The sequence below is a fragment of the Psammomys obesus genome, unplaced genomic scaffold, assembly GCF_907164565.1.
Source record: "Psammomys obesus unplaced genomic scaffold, mPsaObe1.curated_primary_1811, whole genome shotgun sequence".
NCBI classification, from domain to species: domain Eukaryota; kingdom Metazoa; phylum Chordata; class Mammalia; order Rodentia; family Muridae; genus Psammomys; species Psammomys obesus.
Window position 1 is genome coordinate 25,568,643 of NW_026596117.1, and position 15,488 is coordinate 25,584,130.

General features: G+C 43.2%; 1 protein-coding gene across 1 annotated transcript in view; it reads right to left on the reverse strand.

Moving 5' to 3' along the window:
* Nucleotides 1–8,961: 8,961 nt before the first annotated feature.
* Nucleotides 8,962–15,488, reverse strand: part of Spock1 (SPARC (osteonectin), cwcv and kazal like domains proteoglycan 1) — a 450,924-nt gene continuing 444,397 nt past the window's right edge. Inside the window, exons 10-11 of the mRNA XM_055629382.1 lie at nt 10,825–10,962; nt 8,962–10,052 (exon numbers count right to left, since the gene is read on the reverse strand). Of these exons, the coding sequence (XP_055485357.1) occupies nt 9,862–10,052; nt 10,825–10,962 (329 nt within the window). The 3' untranslated portion in view covers nt 8,962–9,861. The remainder of the gene's footprint in view (nt 10,053–10,824; nt 10,963–15,488) is intronic.

The following is a 15,488-nucleotide window of genomic DNA, read 5'->3' on the forward strand; positions in this document are numbered from 1 at the left end:
AAGAAAGCAGGCTGAGTAGGCCATGTGGAGCAAGCCAGGAAGCAGCACCCTCCATGGCCTCTATCAGCTCCTGCCTCCAGGTTTCTGCCCTGTTTGAGTTCCTGTCCTGACTCCCTTTGGTGATGAGCAGCAAGATGTATGTGTAAACCAAATAAATCCTTTCTTTCCTCTGCAACTTGCTTTTTGATCATGGTATCTTGTTGCTACAATAGAAACCCTAAGACAATGCCATCATTTAGTTCCCCCAAATATTGCCATCCCTGTATTTTTATTTACTTGAATTATTCATTTTTGTCAGTCTAAACATTTGTAAATTTCGTTAGTTATATTTTCTAAAATCTCACTTTTGGCTTGGTTGATTCTTCTCTACTTTAATCTTTGGTGTTTATACCCTTAGCTTCAGGTTTGTGATTTTTCTTGTTCCTTAAGGTGAAATAGTAAGTTATTGAGTTGAGATTTTTTTTTTAAGTGGTGGCTTAAGAGTTACAGATTTCTCTCAACCTTTGTGCTTCACTCTTTCTGTGTGCTGCATTTTTTGTGTCTTACTTCATTAAAAGTAACATGTTTTATAATTTCATTTGCAGTTTTTTCTTTCATACAATAATTGTGTAGAAGTGAGTTGCTTAATATTTATATCTTTGGAAATTTTCAATTATTTACTTATCTAGTTTTACTGATTTTCGTCTCTGCTGTGTTCAGAAAGGTATTTTATATAACTTTAATTAAAAAATATTTATGCAGGCTGGAGAGATGGCTCAGAGGTTAAGAGCACTGGCTGTTCTTCCAGAGGTTCAGAGTTCAATTCCCAGCAACCACATGGTGGCTCATAACCACTTATAGTGAGATCTGATGCCCTCTTCTGGCCTGCTGGCCTACATGCAGGCAGAATGCTGTATAAATAGAAAATAAATAATACAAAAAAATTTAAAAAAATACTTATGCAATTGAAAGTCTTAAAATATCAAGTTGTACTTGAGGCCTAACATATGGTCTCTCTTGGAAAAAGTTCTATATATAATAGAGGGAAAAAATCAATAAATTCTGCTGTTTGTTGTGTAGGGGTTCCATACATGTCTGTGCGTCTAATTGGTTTATATTGTTGTTCAAGCCCTCCACTTCCTTATTGATTTTCTGTCTGGATGGTCTATCTGTTATTGAGAGTCGAGTATTAAAGGCTCCAATTAGTATTGTGGTGCTGACTATTACTTATCTCGAGTGTGCCAACATTGCTTCAAATATTTTTGCAGGTGTGAGTTTTTTTGTGCGTACATTTATGCTGGCTGTGCTTTGTTTACAATTAGCACCTTTAGCATCACACTTGTCTCTTTTGGTGCTTTGTAACCATTTTTGACTTAAAGCCCGTTTGTCTCATATCACAACAGCAATCCCTGCTCTCTTTTGGTTGCTATTTTTACAGAATTTCTTTCAAATCTTTTGCCTTATATCTATGTGCGTTCTTAGACCGTAAGCGTCTCTTGTATGCAGTGAGCAGTTGGCAGGATGCCAAGTTCCACCGTCCTGCAGACAGACCACAGTATGTTTAATCTATTCTGGGACTCTGCTTTCGACTGGGGTGGTATATTTAAATTAGTAACTAATCAGAGAAGACTTTGGCCATGGGACTGTTTTCAGTATGCCTTACACATGCTCTCTTTGCTTTTCGTTTTTTTCCTATAGTCATTTCCTTTTCTATTTACTTGACTTCTTCTAGCAGAATGTTTGGGTTATCTTCCCATCTCATCTGTGCATGTTCACAGAGCCTTAACGACTATGAAATTCATACACTTTGTCCTAAAGTTATCAGAGCCTATTTTGAAACAATAACTTCCACTGCATGCAGAACGCTACTGTAAAGGGCTTCCTAATAATTGAAAAAGTGGATGTTCTCGATAAGGACCAAAGAAAGAATAGGTGAGTGCAGTTCCATCTGTGCAGCAAATCTTTTATGCATGGAATCAGGAGGAAATGAAATCAAGCTAGTTTTGCTGTCATCTCAAATTGAAAAATTTATGGACATCGTGTGTGATAGTTCAATAAGAGGCATTAAATTTCTAATCAGAAGATGTGTGCTGAAACAGGCTCAGTGTGACCCCATTGTGTTTTCAGAAGGTACAGAGCCTATTTAGTCTTCCATGACTGGTGCCCAGAAGTGGGTGACACTGTGCCTCTTAGGTGAGGGGTAGTTAAAAAATTTTCAAGAGAGGCTGTGCTTGCTATTTGCCTATATCCCAGCAGAGGGACGAGTCAACTATGGAGAACCAAGACTAAGGCAAATGCCCAGTTGTGTTGAAACTGGACACTTTCTGAAGAAGACACCCAACAGGAACTACATTCACAAAAGTATAGAGGAGTTGGGGCCAGAGATATGGCTCAGTGGTTAAGAATGCTAACTGTTCTTGCAGAGGATCTGGGTTTGATTCCCAGCACCCACATGGTGGCTCACAGCTATTTGTAACCCCAGGCCCAGGGCATCTGATGGCCTCTTCTGGCCTCCATGGGCACAAGACATGCATATGGTACACAGCTATACATACAGATAGAACATTCATGTATACAAAATAAAAATTTTAAGATATAGATGAGGTACCACAGCACAAAACATGAAGGATAGGTTAGATCTGCTACTGTGTGGAAATACCACAGAGTATATGAAAACACAGTTGTAGTTACTATAGCAAAGGATCCTGAGACCCTGAAAAACAAAAATAAAAATAACCTGCCCTTGTTCTGACAATAAGATCAGAAAGCACAAGTGTCAGCCATCTAGTTTATGCAAAGATTTTTACAAATGCTTTACTATAAAAAAATGGAGACAGTACTTCAAAGAGGAAAGCTTTATAATTTAAAGTTCCGTCAATAATAGAGTGCCTGTCCAGCCATTCTGAACCAGCCTGTATGAGGATGAAAATGTTCAGGTTGTATTTTTATCACCAAGAGCAACGTGGAGCCACTTGGCCAGGGAAGCACTTGGTCTGGGAAGCCACTGTCTTACCTGGTGTTTCATCACAGTTGACTTGCCTTTGGGGCAGACCCGACTCTGGATGTAAAGCTGGGGTGGAAATCGCTCCCTACTGCTGCTGCCATAGCATCCATCAAAGCTGCGGTGATGAATTAAAGCGAGAAACTGTAAATGCCTTGGGGAGGACGTAAGGAGTTAAGTCATGAACAAATTCATGCTGTTCCCGGGGAATGATGGAGGCGTGAGAAAAATCATTCACATGGCCAGATGGGTGGTGAAGGATCGGCAGATGTGCCTGGTGAAGATGTGGATGATGGGCATACCGAAGGCTAGAAAGTTAATTCTTAATGATGACGGATGGGAAGACACCATGGACTCATCTGCAGAGGCAGAAGAAAAGGATGAAGACCCAGCGGTGTGGACATGATCCCAACTTCCAAAGCATTTCCTGATGTAGAGCTATAGAGCTAGAGTAGAACAAACAGGAGTGCCATCCTCTCTAGACTACAGCAATCTCACCAGGAAGACTGAAGGTTACAGTCCTCAAAAGTTCTGAGGGACCGAAGAGAGAAAACAGCTTCCAGCCTGATGTTTCCAAAAGGCTTAGGATAAACCCTATAATTTAGAGCCTCAGACCATTGATGTTGTCTTTTCTGGATAGCTAGCCATCAATACTGTCTCTGCTCAATCCTGGACAACCAGAAACAAACAGACAAACAGTAATTTCCCTTTCCATGTACTTTTAGGTTACGGCCTTTCATAGAATAACACCATAGACGGCTCACCTCAGGTCATGAGGTTACAGTGTGACAAATTACCTTATATAATCACTGTGGGCTGATTATATAAGGGGTACTAGCTATTTAAAGAGACAGGGGGATGGCAACCACATAAACTTCATCATGTGTTGTATTCTGTCATCAGATAGGTCTAATTGTCTACTGTGCTTAATATAAATGTCACCAGAAGTGCTTCAGCTGGGGAAAAATACAGTACATATAGGGTCCAGTGTGAGTTTAAGGCATCCAGTGGAGGAATTGAGACATGTTCTCTGCATATGTAGAAGAAGCACTGTGATTTATAATTTGATAAGAAAGCTTGCAATTAAATAGGGACAGTGACCTGATCAGCGTTGGTGTTTTAGAATCAATTACTGTGCTGACAACATTTAGAATAAATCATAAGGGCTAGCAAGAGTAATGGGGGTCAGCAGTTTAGAAGCTCGTGAAGCTGGAGGTGGTAGAGGGGGCCTTTGTTGCCAGCACTTGAGGGGGGGGGGATTGAGGTGGGAAGATTGCAAACTCAAGGCCAGAGATTCCATCCCAAGAACTCAAGGGCTGGGTTCATACCCTAGTGGTGGGGTGCTGGCCTTGCTTGTGCAAAGTCCTGTTTTGTTTTTTAAATTTAGATTTATTATTATTTTACAATTTATTCAATGTGTATCCTGATTGTAGCCCCCTCCCTCAACTCCTTCCAGTTCTACCCTCCTTCTTTCCCCCATTTCCCTTTCCTATTTCTCAGAAAATGGGGAGCCCTCTTCTTCTACCATCTGACCCCAGCCTATCAAGTCTCATTAGGACTGCTTGCATCTTCTTCCTTGGTGGCCTGGCAATACCAAACTTTGGGCAGAGTGCAGGGAGTCCTAGGAAAGAATCAGAGAATAGAAGGACCCAGAGCTCCTGCCTAGGAGCTCCATAAGAAGACCAACAGAACCAACAAATCTGGGCTCATAAAGTCCTGCAGAGACTGATGGACCAACCAAGGACGATGCATGAAGAGAACCTAGATCCCCTCCTCAGATAGAGCTGATAGGCAGCTCAGTCTCCATGTGGGATCCCTAGTAAGGGGAGCAGGGGCTGTCTCTGACATGGACTCTGTTTCTTCCTCTTTGATCACTTCCCCCTGGCAGGGGGGGAGGGGTTGCCAAAGTCCTGGTTTTGATGCCCAGCATTGAATGAGTGGATGAATGAGGAAATCACACAAACTTGCTCCTGGGGTAGTCCTGGTGGGACTGTGACAATGATGGTGGGGTGGAGAAGATGTTGACAGAAGGTTGAGATTAGGAGGCGACGCCTTAGATACCGGATCTAGTCCTTACACCATGGGCATTTTGAAGAAGCTGCTGGACTACACTTTATTGGTTTCCCTGTTCCCCTCCATCTTTCCCTTCCTCCCCTCTCTTCCCTATGCAAGGCTAGCCTCAGGCTCACTAAGTAGCCTGGGTAACTTCTTGTCACGGCGTCTTGAGGACTGAGAGCCAATACACTTATCTATTTTATTTCTCAAATTACACGAGACAGTGTGATGTACTGCTATGTGGTGCAAATAGTGAACCCTACAGATGAAGTTCAGGCCCCTATATGCCACCCACCCCGACCCCATGGCTTTCTCCTTCAGGCCACCACTGCTGCTGTTTTGAAATTTAGCCCTCTGGGTCTTGTTTTTTGCATGTGTACTCTGAGCAACAGATAGTATCAAGCTTTATATTTATAATTTACACAATATAACCAACATGTTAGAGGTTTTCTAAGTTAGCACATAGCAAGTTACTTTATTCTTTTTTTTAAAGATTTATTTATTTATTATATATACAAAGTTCTACCTGCGTGTGTGTCTGTATGCCAGAAGAGGGCACCAGATCTCATTAGAGATTGTTAGGAGCCACCGTGTGGTTGCTGGAAATTGAACTCAGGACCTCTGGAAGAACAGCCAGGGCTCTTAACCTCTAAGCCATCTCTCCAGCCCCCGTTACTTTATTCTTTTGACTGCTACATAGTATTCCTTCTGTGTCTCCTCTGATGGATATTTAGTCTTATCTCCCCCCCCCCAATTCTATTTTCTAGCATACAAGGCTGCAAAGAAAATGCTTTCATATATACCATCTTAAGTTACATCTTTTCTTCCTAAGGGTGGTTGCCAGAAAGTGGACTTTCTGCTTCCTGGATATCTATCAGCTCTTTCAGGACCCGGCTGTTGTAATTCCACTTGGTACAGAAGTCCCCTTGATCCGTGCTCTCATCAACACTGGGCTGGATCAAGATTATTTTCTCATTTATAAGCATCAATTTATAGTGTTTGCCATTCTCTAATACTGGGTGGACTGTACAGTTCCACTGCCTTCTGTGTTCCTGTGAACTGCTTTTAATCTTCTACTTGCTAGTCTGCTGTGCTGTGTTTTTCTTTAGAATTTCTAGGAGGTAAAACATATCCTATACGCTAATGTATAAAATCATCGTCAGGTAAGGAAAATCGCTTTCATTCCCTTGCTTTATGCCACCACTATCTTCTCCAGACCCTTGTTTATCTTTCCTTTATGATGTGTTATGATCTTTTATGGGCTCACACTTGTCAAGTGTGCCAATCTTCTGCTTCATAAGTGAAGTCCACAGGATTTCAGGAAAGCCTCACAGTTTCTGCTTTCCCCAGGCACAGTGACTGGATGTCCTGTCATTGTAGTTTGTAAAGTTTGGGGTTGAAGCATCAGTGGGATGATGAGCGTGTGAGTAGGGGTAACAAGAGTGAAATACAGTGGACGAGGGGAAAGCTGGGGCCGGAGAGAATCAAAAGCAGTTAAAGGAGAGGTGTGTCTCTAGATAGGCACAGAGAACTGGACGGGTCAACTGAGAGGGTTCAGGTGACCGGCAGCCTTGACTGAGGGCCCTAGTGGCAACCACCTGACAACCCAGACTGTTCTACAGTGGTTGTGTGGAGACTTGGTGAGTCAAGGTCACATCCGGGCTAACAAAACACAAGCGCTCACATGTTGCGGACAAAGTAAAATTTATTGAGACAGACGGAACTGCACCTACTCAGGACTACAGGGAAGCGTTTGCTATTAACCAAAGAGTTGTGTTCACATTCCAGAAGAGTCTACATGGAAAAGCATTCAGAATACTAGATTTTCTACATCGCTATTTCACCTACAATAGGAACAACAAACTGACGCTTTGGATTTGATGGGTTTTTGTTACAAGGCTACACATTGAACAGGGACAAACATCAGTGACCAAGAAAATGCATAAAAAGACCAAAACCACCCATAGTAGAAAGGGTTCTTGGATATTACTGTACAGTGTAGTCAGGATAAACCAAAACCAAAACCAATGCCTATGGCATTGTGGGACAGGCTGAGGGCAGACCTGGACATACGAGTCATCATTTCTTGTGTAGATGGGGATGTGGGCATAAAGGAGGAACTGAGAGAAAGCCGTAGAAAGGCATCCCCGTGCCGAGAATATCTGTAGAAACCAAATACATTAATGTGGCAGACAACGAAGCATGGTGGAAGAGAATTCTGGGGTTTGAATTGGATGTCACAGTAACGGTATTAAATAAAGGTGTGTAGAATTAGAGTAATGGCATCAATCGAAGGATTTCTAAGGATTCAACTCGATACCTGCCTTACCAAGGAGGTCAGTCATCACAGTAGCGTATGCTTAAAAGGTATCTTATGCTCACCTGATTATTGGAATTAAAAGCTCCTTCCAAAAAGAGAGAGGGCAATGGAAGTGCTATTTCTCAGGAGAATAAAACACAAGGTCTAACTTGAAGTTCCATTATAAACAACTGTCTGTAAAAATCCAAAGTGGGACATGAGGAGTAGCACTGGCTGTTTTGTTGATGTGGGTTCCAGATGTAGGAGGGCTTTTGATTTAATATTTTAATGAGTCAAAATATCTTCTTGGAATGTCTCTGAAAATGACATCTCATTACCTTCCTGGGAATTGCCTACTGAGTACTCTCCTTCACCATTAAGATAATGTTAAGGAGTTCTAAGTGTCATCTTAATGTGACACTTGTCATAAGATAATTAGACAAAATAAGTGGCTCGTTGGGTTCCTAGAAGTTTCTCAAAGAGAAATCAATTTGCCAATGGTTAATTTGTTCTCTTGTGCATTTTTTTTTCCAGGCGCAAAGGAAATAACAACAATGGCTTATGCTGCTGTCCTGAACTGAGATTTCTAATATGTCTTGTTAATGTAGCCTATTACAATTTAGCTGTGATTAAGCACCTGTTTTCTAAATTATGACCAAAATTATGATCCGTGAGAGTGAGAAGAACAAACCAACTATGGTAGTGGAGAGGATGGCGTTGAGATCCCAGAACTAAGCTGGCCTGCATCTTACAGGAAGGAAACACACAGAATCTCAGCATCCTGGCTCTGGGGCTGATGTCACTTTGTCCATCCTGGTCAGAGAGGGAATCACTTACTACGTAAAGCCAGTTTGAGGTGGGAGACAGGCTCTGCCCTTACGATCTCAAACACACTTTTTGCCTGAGTTGATGGATCTGTCTTGTGGAATGGCTGAAACTCATGGGGGAGAGGCAAGGACAACAGAGAGACAGTGTCTGGCAGGCTGTGGCTGGTTAGGGCAAGAGGCAAATGGTTTCTGGTGAGTCATGGTGGGTTGGGGCAACTGGCTTAAGTAGGAAGGAAACAGGTAGAGCTTGGGGACTGGCCCTGATCTGAGTGGGGTTGCACTGAAGATATCTCTTTGGTACTTGTGTGAAAGAAATATGAAAAGTATAGAGATGATATCACTACTGAAACTAGACGCCAAAGATTAGCTCAGGGGGCAAACAGCGGTAAGAACACCTCAGTGGTGACTCCATTCGCGTCGCTGGAGAGGAGGTTGCTGGCAAGCTTCTTGCGCTACTGTTAATCTTTTTTTTTTATAGGCCTCCATTGGGGTTTTCTATTAAGTAATGGGTGAGAAAGAGAAACCTTTAAAGCCTTTATACCCTGGTCATGATCAGTAGATAGAAAGGGGCCAAAAGAAAGCCTGAAGAATTCTAAATTTTCTTCTAAGGATTATCATGATGCTGTCTTCTTGGAGAGCAGGGGCTCGCTGGGGAACGCCTTAGGAAAAAGCCCTTGAGTGGGTAGGGAAGGGGGCTGCCCCCGGCTGATACTGCTGCATCCCCAGTGGAGCTGAAATGAAGAAATGGCTTGTGAAGCTGCCCAAGTGGGAGTTGCATGGCTTCTGCGGGGGGGTGGGGGGTGGGGGGGGTGGGATGGGGAGCAATTTAGGCAAAGGGAGGCTTTCCAAATCAAAAAGTCTTCCAGTCACTCCATCACAGCACAGGAGCCTCCCTGGCCTCAGGCTACACATACCAAGCTTCAGTGCAAACAGCACTCCAATGTGTCAGTGCAAACAGCACTCCAAGCGGAGTTTCAAATCTCAGTTTGTGTTGTGGGTCTGGAGATGTTGACTCAAAGCCATTGTTTATCTACAACCAGACACTCGGAGAAGTGTGTGTGCAAGTCATAGAGGCACACTCACCTCTTTGTGCGTGTGCAAGGGCGAGCAGGGGGATCTTAATTTTTAGGAAAGATAATGAATTCTCCAAAGGGACTCTGACTGAATTAAGGCTGTCATTTGTAGGAAGCCAGATACAGTGACAGGAAAATTAATTTTTCATAATAAACACCAGAGGGGGTGGGAACGGGAGGAAAGGGGACAGTGTGGTGTGTTTTCCACAACATTCTACAGGACACGAGAAAAGCACTTAGACATCATAAGGCTGGGAACCATGCTGTGATAACCACCGACGTGGGGAATCGGAGAGGGTCTTTGACGTTGGCGAGGGTGGGGCTCCCCACACTGTTGGAGTCCACGTAAATCACATGCTAGCTGCAAAAAGCCTCACAGGAGAGAAGGGGGCTTTAATGAAGCCAGCCCTCCTCTCGTCCAACCAAAACAAGGAACAAAAACAACAGCCTTTCTCCCACGCGACTGTATGCAAATTCGGAACGCTCTGGGAAGAGGGTCTTCCCCAGCCCTGGGACGCAGAGCAACAGTGGAGGAGACCTGGGTGCCTCGGAGTCTTAGATACAAATGCAGGCAAAGGAAGCGGATTGCAAATCTGTGCCAAAAGTGTGTCCTTTCCCTCATGGGCACTACCATATGTACCCAGCCTCGTCTTCTTTGTCGTCGTCTTCATCCTCGTCGTCTTCCCTCACGGCCCGGGTGTGCATCCTCAGCTTCCCCTCTTTGTCCTTTGGTCCCAGCTCTCGCTCCTCATCTAGGTCGTCCAGCAGGACCACGGCGCCACCGCTGCCGAAGTCCCCAGAGGTTTCCTGCTCCTCTTCTGGCACAGGAAGGAAAGACCTCAGGTTAGCTCCTACTATCCCTCGGGGCCCACTCGGGGCCCACTCGGGGCTCCCTATGCTTGTCACTTGAGTTGCAGGGTAATACCAGGGCATATACTTCTGCAGTGTGGGCGCTCAGCTCGGAGCAGTCTTCAGGGCTCAGCCCCGTGAACCGCCCTGATGGAAACCGTTCTTGGTTAATTTTTTTGTCAACCTGACACAATTGGGAAAAGGAACTCCAGCTGAGAAAATGCCCCCATCAGGTTCATCAAGCCTGTGGGGCATTTCCTAGATCAAAGGTTAATATGGGAGGGCCCAGCGCATTGTGGGTAGTGCCATCCCTGGGCTGACCAAGCCTTGGGGAGCAAGCCCAAAAGCAGTTCTCCTCCATGGCTTCTGTTTCAGTCTCTGCCTCCATGTTCTTTCCTCGTTCCTGTCCTGACTTCCCAGTAAGCTTGAGTTAGTTCTGAATATGGTCTTTATCACAGCAATAGAAAGCAAACTACAACAGGGCCCTGGAGTACCGCCAGAGGCTTCAGCACTGTCAGGAAGGCTGCATGCCAGAGCCTGTCCCCTGAAACTCCTGCCCACCCAGAGGTAATGCTGAGTACCTGCTACTAGCATGAAATCCCAGCATTTCTGCCTCCATTACCGCCAACAGACTCAACGACAGCCAGAGTTGGAGCTTGAGATCTTGCTGTGATCCCTTCACAGTAATGACCCTTGGGTCCCCCGGGGCATTGTGGGACTGGGGCGGGAGGCCATACTCACCACAGCTCACAGTGCCCTGTTTCCTGGAGCCAGCCAGCTCGTTCCCGTACTTGTCCACACACCAGCACTGTCCCGTGCTCCCGTGGCACTGCGTGGCTTTGTAGTAGCCCTCGTCGTTGCACCGAGGTATGAATGCCCCTGTGGGAATAACATAGAAACCACGAGTGTAGGCTTGGGGTGAATGCCATTCAGGACAGGGAGCAGAGCTCACGTGTAAGCTGGAGGTCTGCTAAGGGCTGGCAGGAAAGAATGGGACTGGGTGGTCACTATTGTATTAACATTATAGGGACCTTAGCTTTGAAGAGGAGGTATAGATTGGACTCTAAGAAGCTCAGTTTTCAATTAATAAGAGCTAAGATTATTGAATATATGTATGTATACATCTATATATATCTATATCTATCTAATCTTGGGCACTGATCTAAACCATGAAGATTATATATTAAATATGTTTGCATAATCTCTTTCCTTTGTATAAGCACATAAACTGGGCCTTTTGATGAGGCTCATGCTTTTGCTTAAGCAGCATGTTCTCTGTTTTTGATAAAAATTGTGCTCTCTAATCTCGATTCTTAACATGATTGGTTGACATTAGCAGAGCCCATCTTTGAGAAGTTTCTTTGAAGGCATGGCCTAATCAATGGGTTAATCCCTATATGGATTTATAATAGTCTGGCATTATTGGAAGTAGAACAGCAAATTAAGGGGGCATGGGATGGCAAAGCAGCCCCTCTCTCCTGAAGTCCACCTGACGCCTCCTGACAGTTGGGAGTAAAGAATCCCACCACAATTACCATTTTCTATAAAGATTACCAGCAGAGCAGCAATACTCCTTTTGCATAGAAATGTTAGAATATGAATTTTGAAAGTAACAATGAACCATGCTCAAAGCCTGAGCCCATGTGACTCCCCTTTGGATATTATTTTGAAATTCTCATAAAAAAGGCTCTAGGTTTCTCATGCTTCTTGTGGTATCATATATTTATTAGCTGAGATACTTCTGGTATACCTCGGAGCCACCCTGGGATCTCATTTAGATTCCTAGCAACCTTTGAAGATGTAACTTCTGAACCCACCAAAATTATAACAATGGCTTCTGTAAAGACTGCTAAGTGCTACCCTCCTTGGGGAAGCCCACATCTGTATTGGGTGTGCCTTATTCTTTCCCTGAGTGTTTCTCTTTCTATGGACCACCGTGCCTAAATCTGTATTTAAAAGCTCTTTTTAAGAAACTCCAGTTTTGCTTCATTCAGGCTGGTTCTGAGATTCCATTCTGTGCTGAGATCAGGGGTCTGGTATTACCTGAGTGGAGATCCCTAAAAGAAAGGGGAATGCCTTAGGTTGCTGGCAGCCATGCTGTGCCATATCTGTTGTTATACCTTTGCTGATGGTGACATGTGCAAGGCTGGCGATGGGGACAAGTTAAAGGAAGTATGTCACTGGAAGAGTGTAAGCTTCCTGTGTTTTCTTGATGCAAACTGCCCTGCCATGATGGGCTGCCACCCCCTGAACTGTAATCCAGAAGGAGCGCTTCATCCTTTAAGCAGACCCCCCCCCCAGATGTTCTGTCTCAGTGATGCAATGTTAAACACACTATTTCTTTAAATTACTTTACAGCTCTTTTTCACAGTTTTGTCCATGGACAAGCAACATAGCCTGGAATCCCATTAGAAATGATTTTTTTTTAACCTGGTTCTGCTTGATCTTTTTAAAAAGAATTTGTTTGTGTTCATCTTGTCTGTTGTGGCTGCATGTATATTCATGCACCCTGTGTGTGGTATTCTCATGGAGGCCAGAGGGGGCATCAGATCCCCTGAAACTGGAGTTGCAGACAGTTGTGAGCTGCCATGTGGGTGCTGTAAACAGAATTGGGGTTCTCAACTGTTCTTGACTCGGGGTCATCTCTTCATTTCCCTCACTGCCAAAGTCAATTTTGAGGGTCAGAAACACCTTCCCTCTATATTGAGTTTGGATGGTTTGTTAGGACCTTTTTGACTCTCACTATCAAGGTTTTTTTTTTTTTTTTTTTTTGTTGTTGTTGTTGTTGTTTTTGTTTTAATTCATTCATTAGTTTGTTGAAAGACCCCAACCCTTTGTAATGTGCTACTGCTGGTGATCCACTTCATTGATTTCTTCCTTTATCACCTTTGGTTATTGTGTTCTTGAGTTCCAGGTCTAGTTCTGTTCGTTACTTTGATAATGTGTTTGAGACAATGCTTTGATGGGCCTCACTTTGTTTCTATGGCGTATAGCCCTTATATATTTTCATTCAATTTAAAATACTCTCTAGGTTTGACTTGACTTCCTTGACATCACTTTTTCTTACCATTTGGGCTAGTGAGTCTGAGCTGTGATGGCTAGGAATGTGTTTTATCAGAGGGGGGTGGGGCTTCCCATGACAGACATTTCATGTAAATCTACACAACTACATAAGTAAATATGAATGTGAACTAATCACATTGTTCAACTGTTCTACACCCGTTTTCGTCTACCTGGAGTGTGTTATTTGTGTGAGTCTATTACATTAAGTCTTAAAGAGTACACTGACAGCCTATGACATCTTACTTTCTAGAAGGCAGAGTATTTGCTCTCCCCGATGTTATCACCGTATAAAAAGGAGCATTTCCCACATTCTAATTTCAGCTTTCTGTACAAATGTTTTAGGTATGACTTTGAAGATACTTTGAAATTACAGTTAGTACCCCCGTCAGCCTGTGATTAGGGCCTGACTGTGATTAGGGACTGAGTGTTCGAATTTCTGCTACCACATCTTTGCCTCCTGTTTGTCACAGTGCCCATTTCCTGACTCCTGTGAAAAATCACAGCTTTTCTTTCCTCCATGTGTTTCATGTTTAAAAGCTCTTTTTTTTTTTCTGATATTCTGGGGAAGTCCCTGATAATTTCTACAGCACAGTACAGTTTTCCAAGTGCGATCTAGAGTCAATCTGTATTTTCTTCTCTTACCAGGTAAAATAGAAATGTAGCACATTGACCACCCAGCTCTTCATTGCCCTCAACAGTTTATAATTTTAATCCTTGTTCTCAAAAAGCTTGTTCTCAAAAAGTTGTTATGGTTTTGGTTTTGAAACAGGGTCTCTCCGTGTAGTCCAGACTGGCCTGGAACTTCTTATATATAGACCAGGCTAACCCTAAACTCAGAGATCTTTCTGCCTCTGTTTTGAGTGCTCGTAGCCAAACTGCTCCATAGCTGTTGTTTGTTTAGATTTATTGCTATGCTGTTTTTTTTTCACAATCTCATTTGGAACAGACTTATATACATTATCTTTGATGGTTTGAGAATCTGTAGCATCACCTTGACTATACTGGGGACTAGGTTCGAAGTTATGCCCGCTTGAGAAACACTATTTTTATCTTTCTAGACTAGTGTCATCCACGGAAATCTGACGACAAACTTATTCTTGTTTAATGCTAGGTAATCTTCATTCATGTCTATGAGTTCATCATCTCTGGGGGAATTCTCAGTGTGACCCCAGAAACCACATCCTGCATCACTGAAGCGAAGGTCCCAGTTACCACTGTGGATTTCTACTCACTGACTTTACTTCTGTTGTCTTTTTGGCATAACTATGTTTTCAAATTGATTTTTTATTTCATAGAATAATACCTTACTCAACTGTAACACTGGAGGGTCAGGTTTTCCTTGTGTCAGTAAACTTAGATATAGATGAGTATAGGATCCAATTAAAATGTTTTTCTTCACATTTATTCATTTTATACATTTGACTGTTTGGCCTGCACGTATGTTGGCACCCTGCATGCATGTTGGATGCCCATAGAGGCCAGAAGAGAGTATTGGATCCCATGGGACTAGAGGTACAGATGGTCATGAGTTACTATGTAGTGCTCAAAATCCAACCTTGTTCCTCTACAATAGTAGCCAGCACATTTAATCCCAGAGCCCTCTCTCCAGGCCCTCAGTATGCTGCTCACCAGGCTGTTTGGCAATGTCTAGATTCTGAGAGACGGGTAAGATATCCTAGCACTATAGTCAACACTTTGGAAAGACAGCTGGTACCCAGTGTCACACCCTGGAGCTTCCCTGGGGGCTCCAGCCAGGGCACAGGATCCTTAGTGTTCAGGGAGCACATAGGGGGAAATAAGGATTATGTTCTTTCAGTTGCTCATGCAACGAAAAGGCAGAGAGCCCTTTGAAAAGATTTTTCAGTCAAGGGCAGTGAGGAGGGGAAAAGCTGTTCCCCCCAAACAGCAGATAAAAACCACAGAACCTAATAGACCACAAAATAAATTAAAATTGGGCTGAGCCTTCAGGTTGGTGAGAAGCAGGTGTTGTACTAAATCTATAATTTAATAAGATTACTGCTTTTTTCTAAGTAGGTGGTAATTATAACTGATTATAATTTGTTGTTGCTTGTTTCATTTATTTATTTGAATATGAATATCCCTTAATACACAGTTGTTATATTAGGAGACTTTCTTCATGGAGAAAATAATTTGTAAGCAATATAGATGGCATTTGTATGAGTTAGTCTCAGTAAACTAACTCAGTATGTGGGAGACACGCATGAGATTATGGTAGAAGAAAGGTGGCCAGCAGTTAGATCCTGTGCCCTGAGGAACATGAAATGAGACATGTCAGATGGCATGCCTTATATAGACATGTCATAATGAATGGCAACACCATC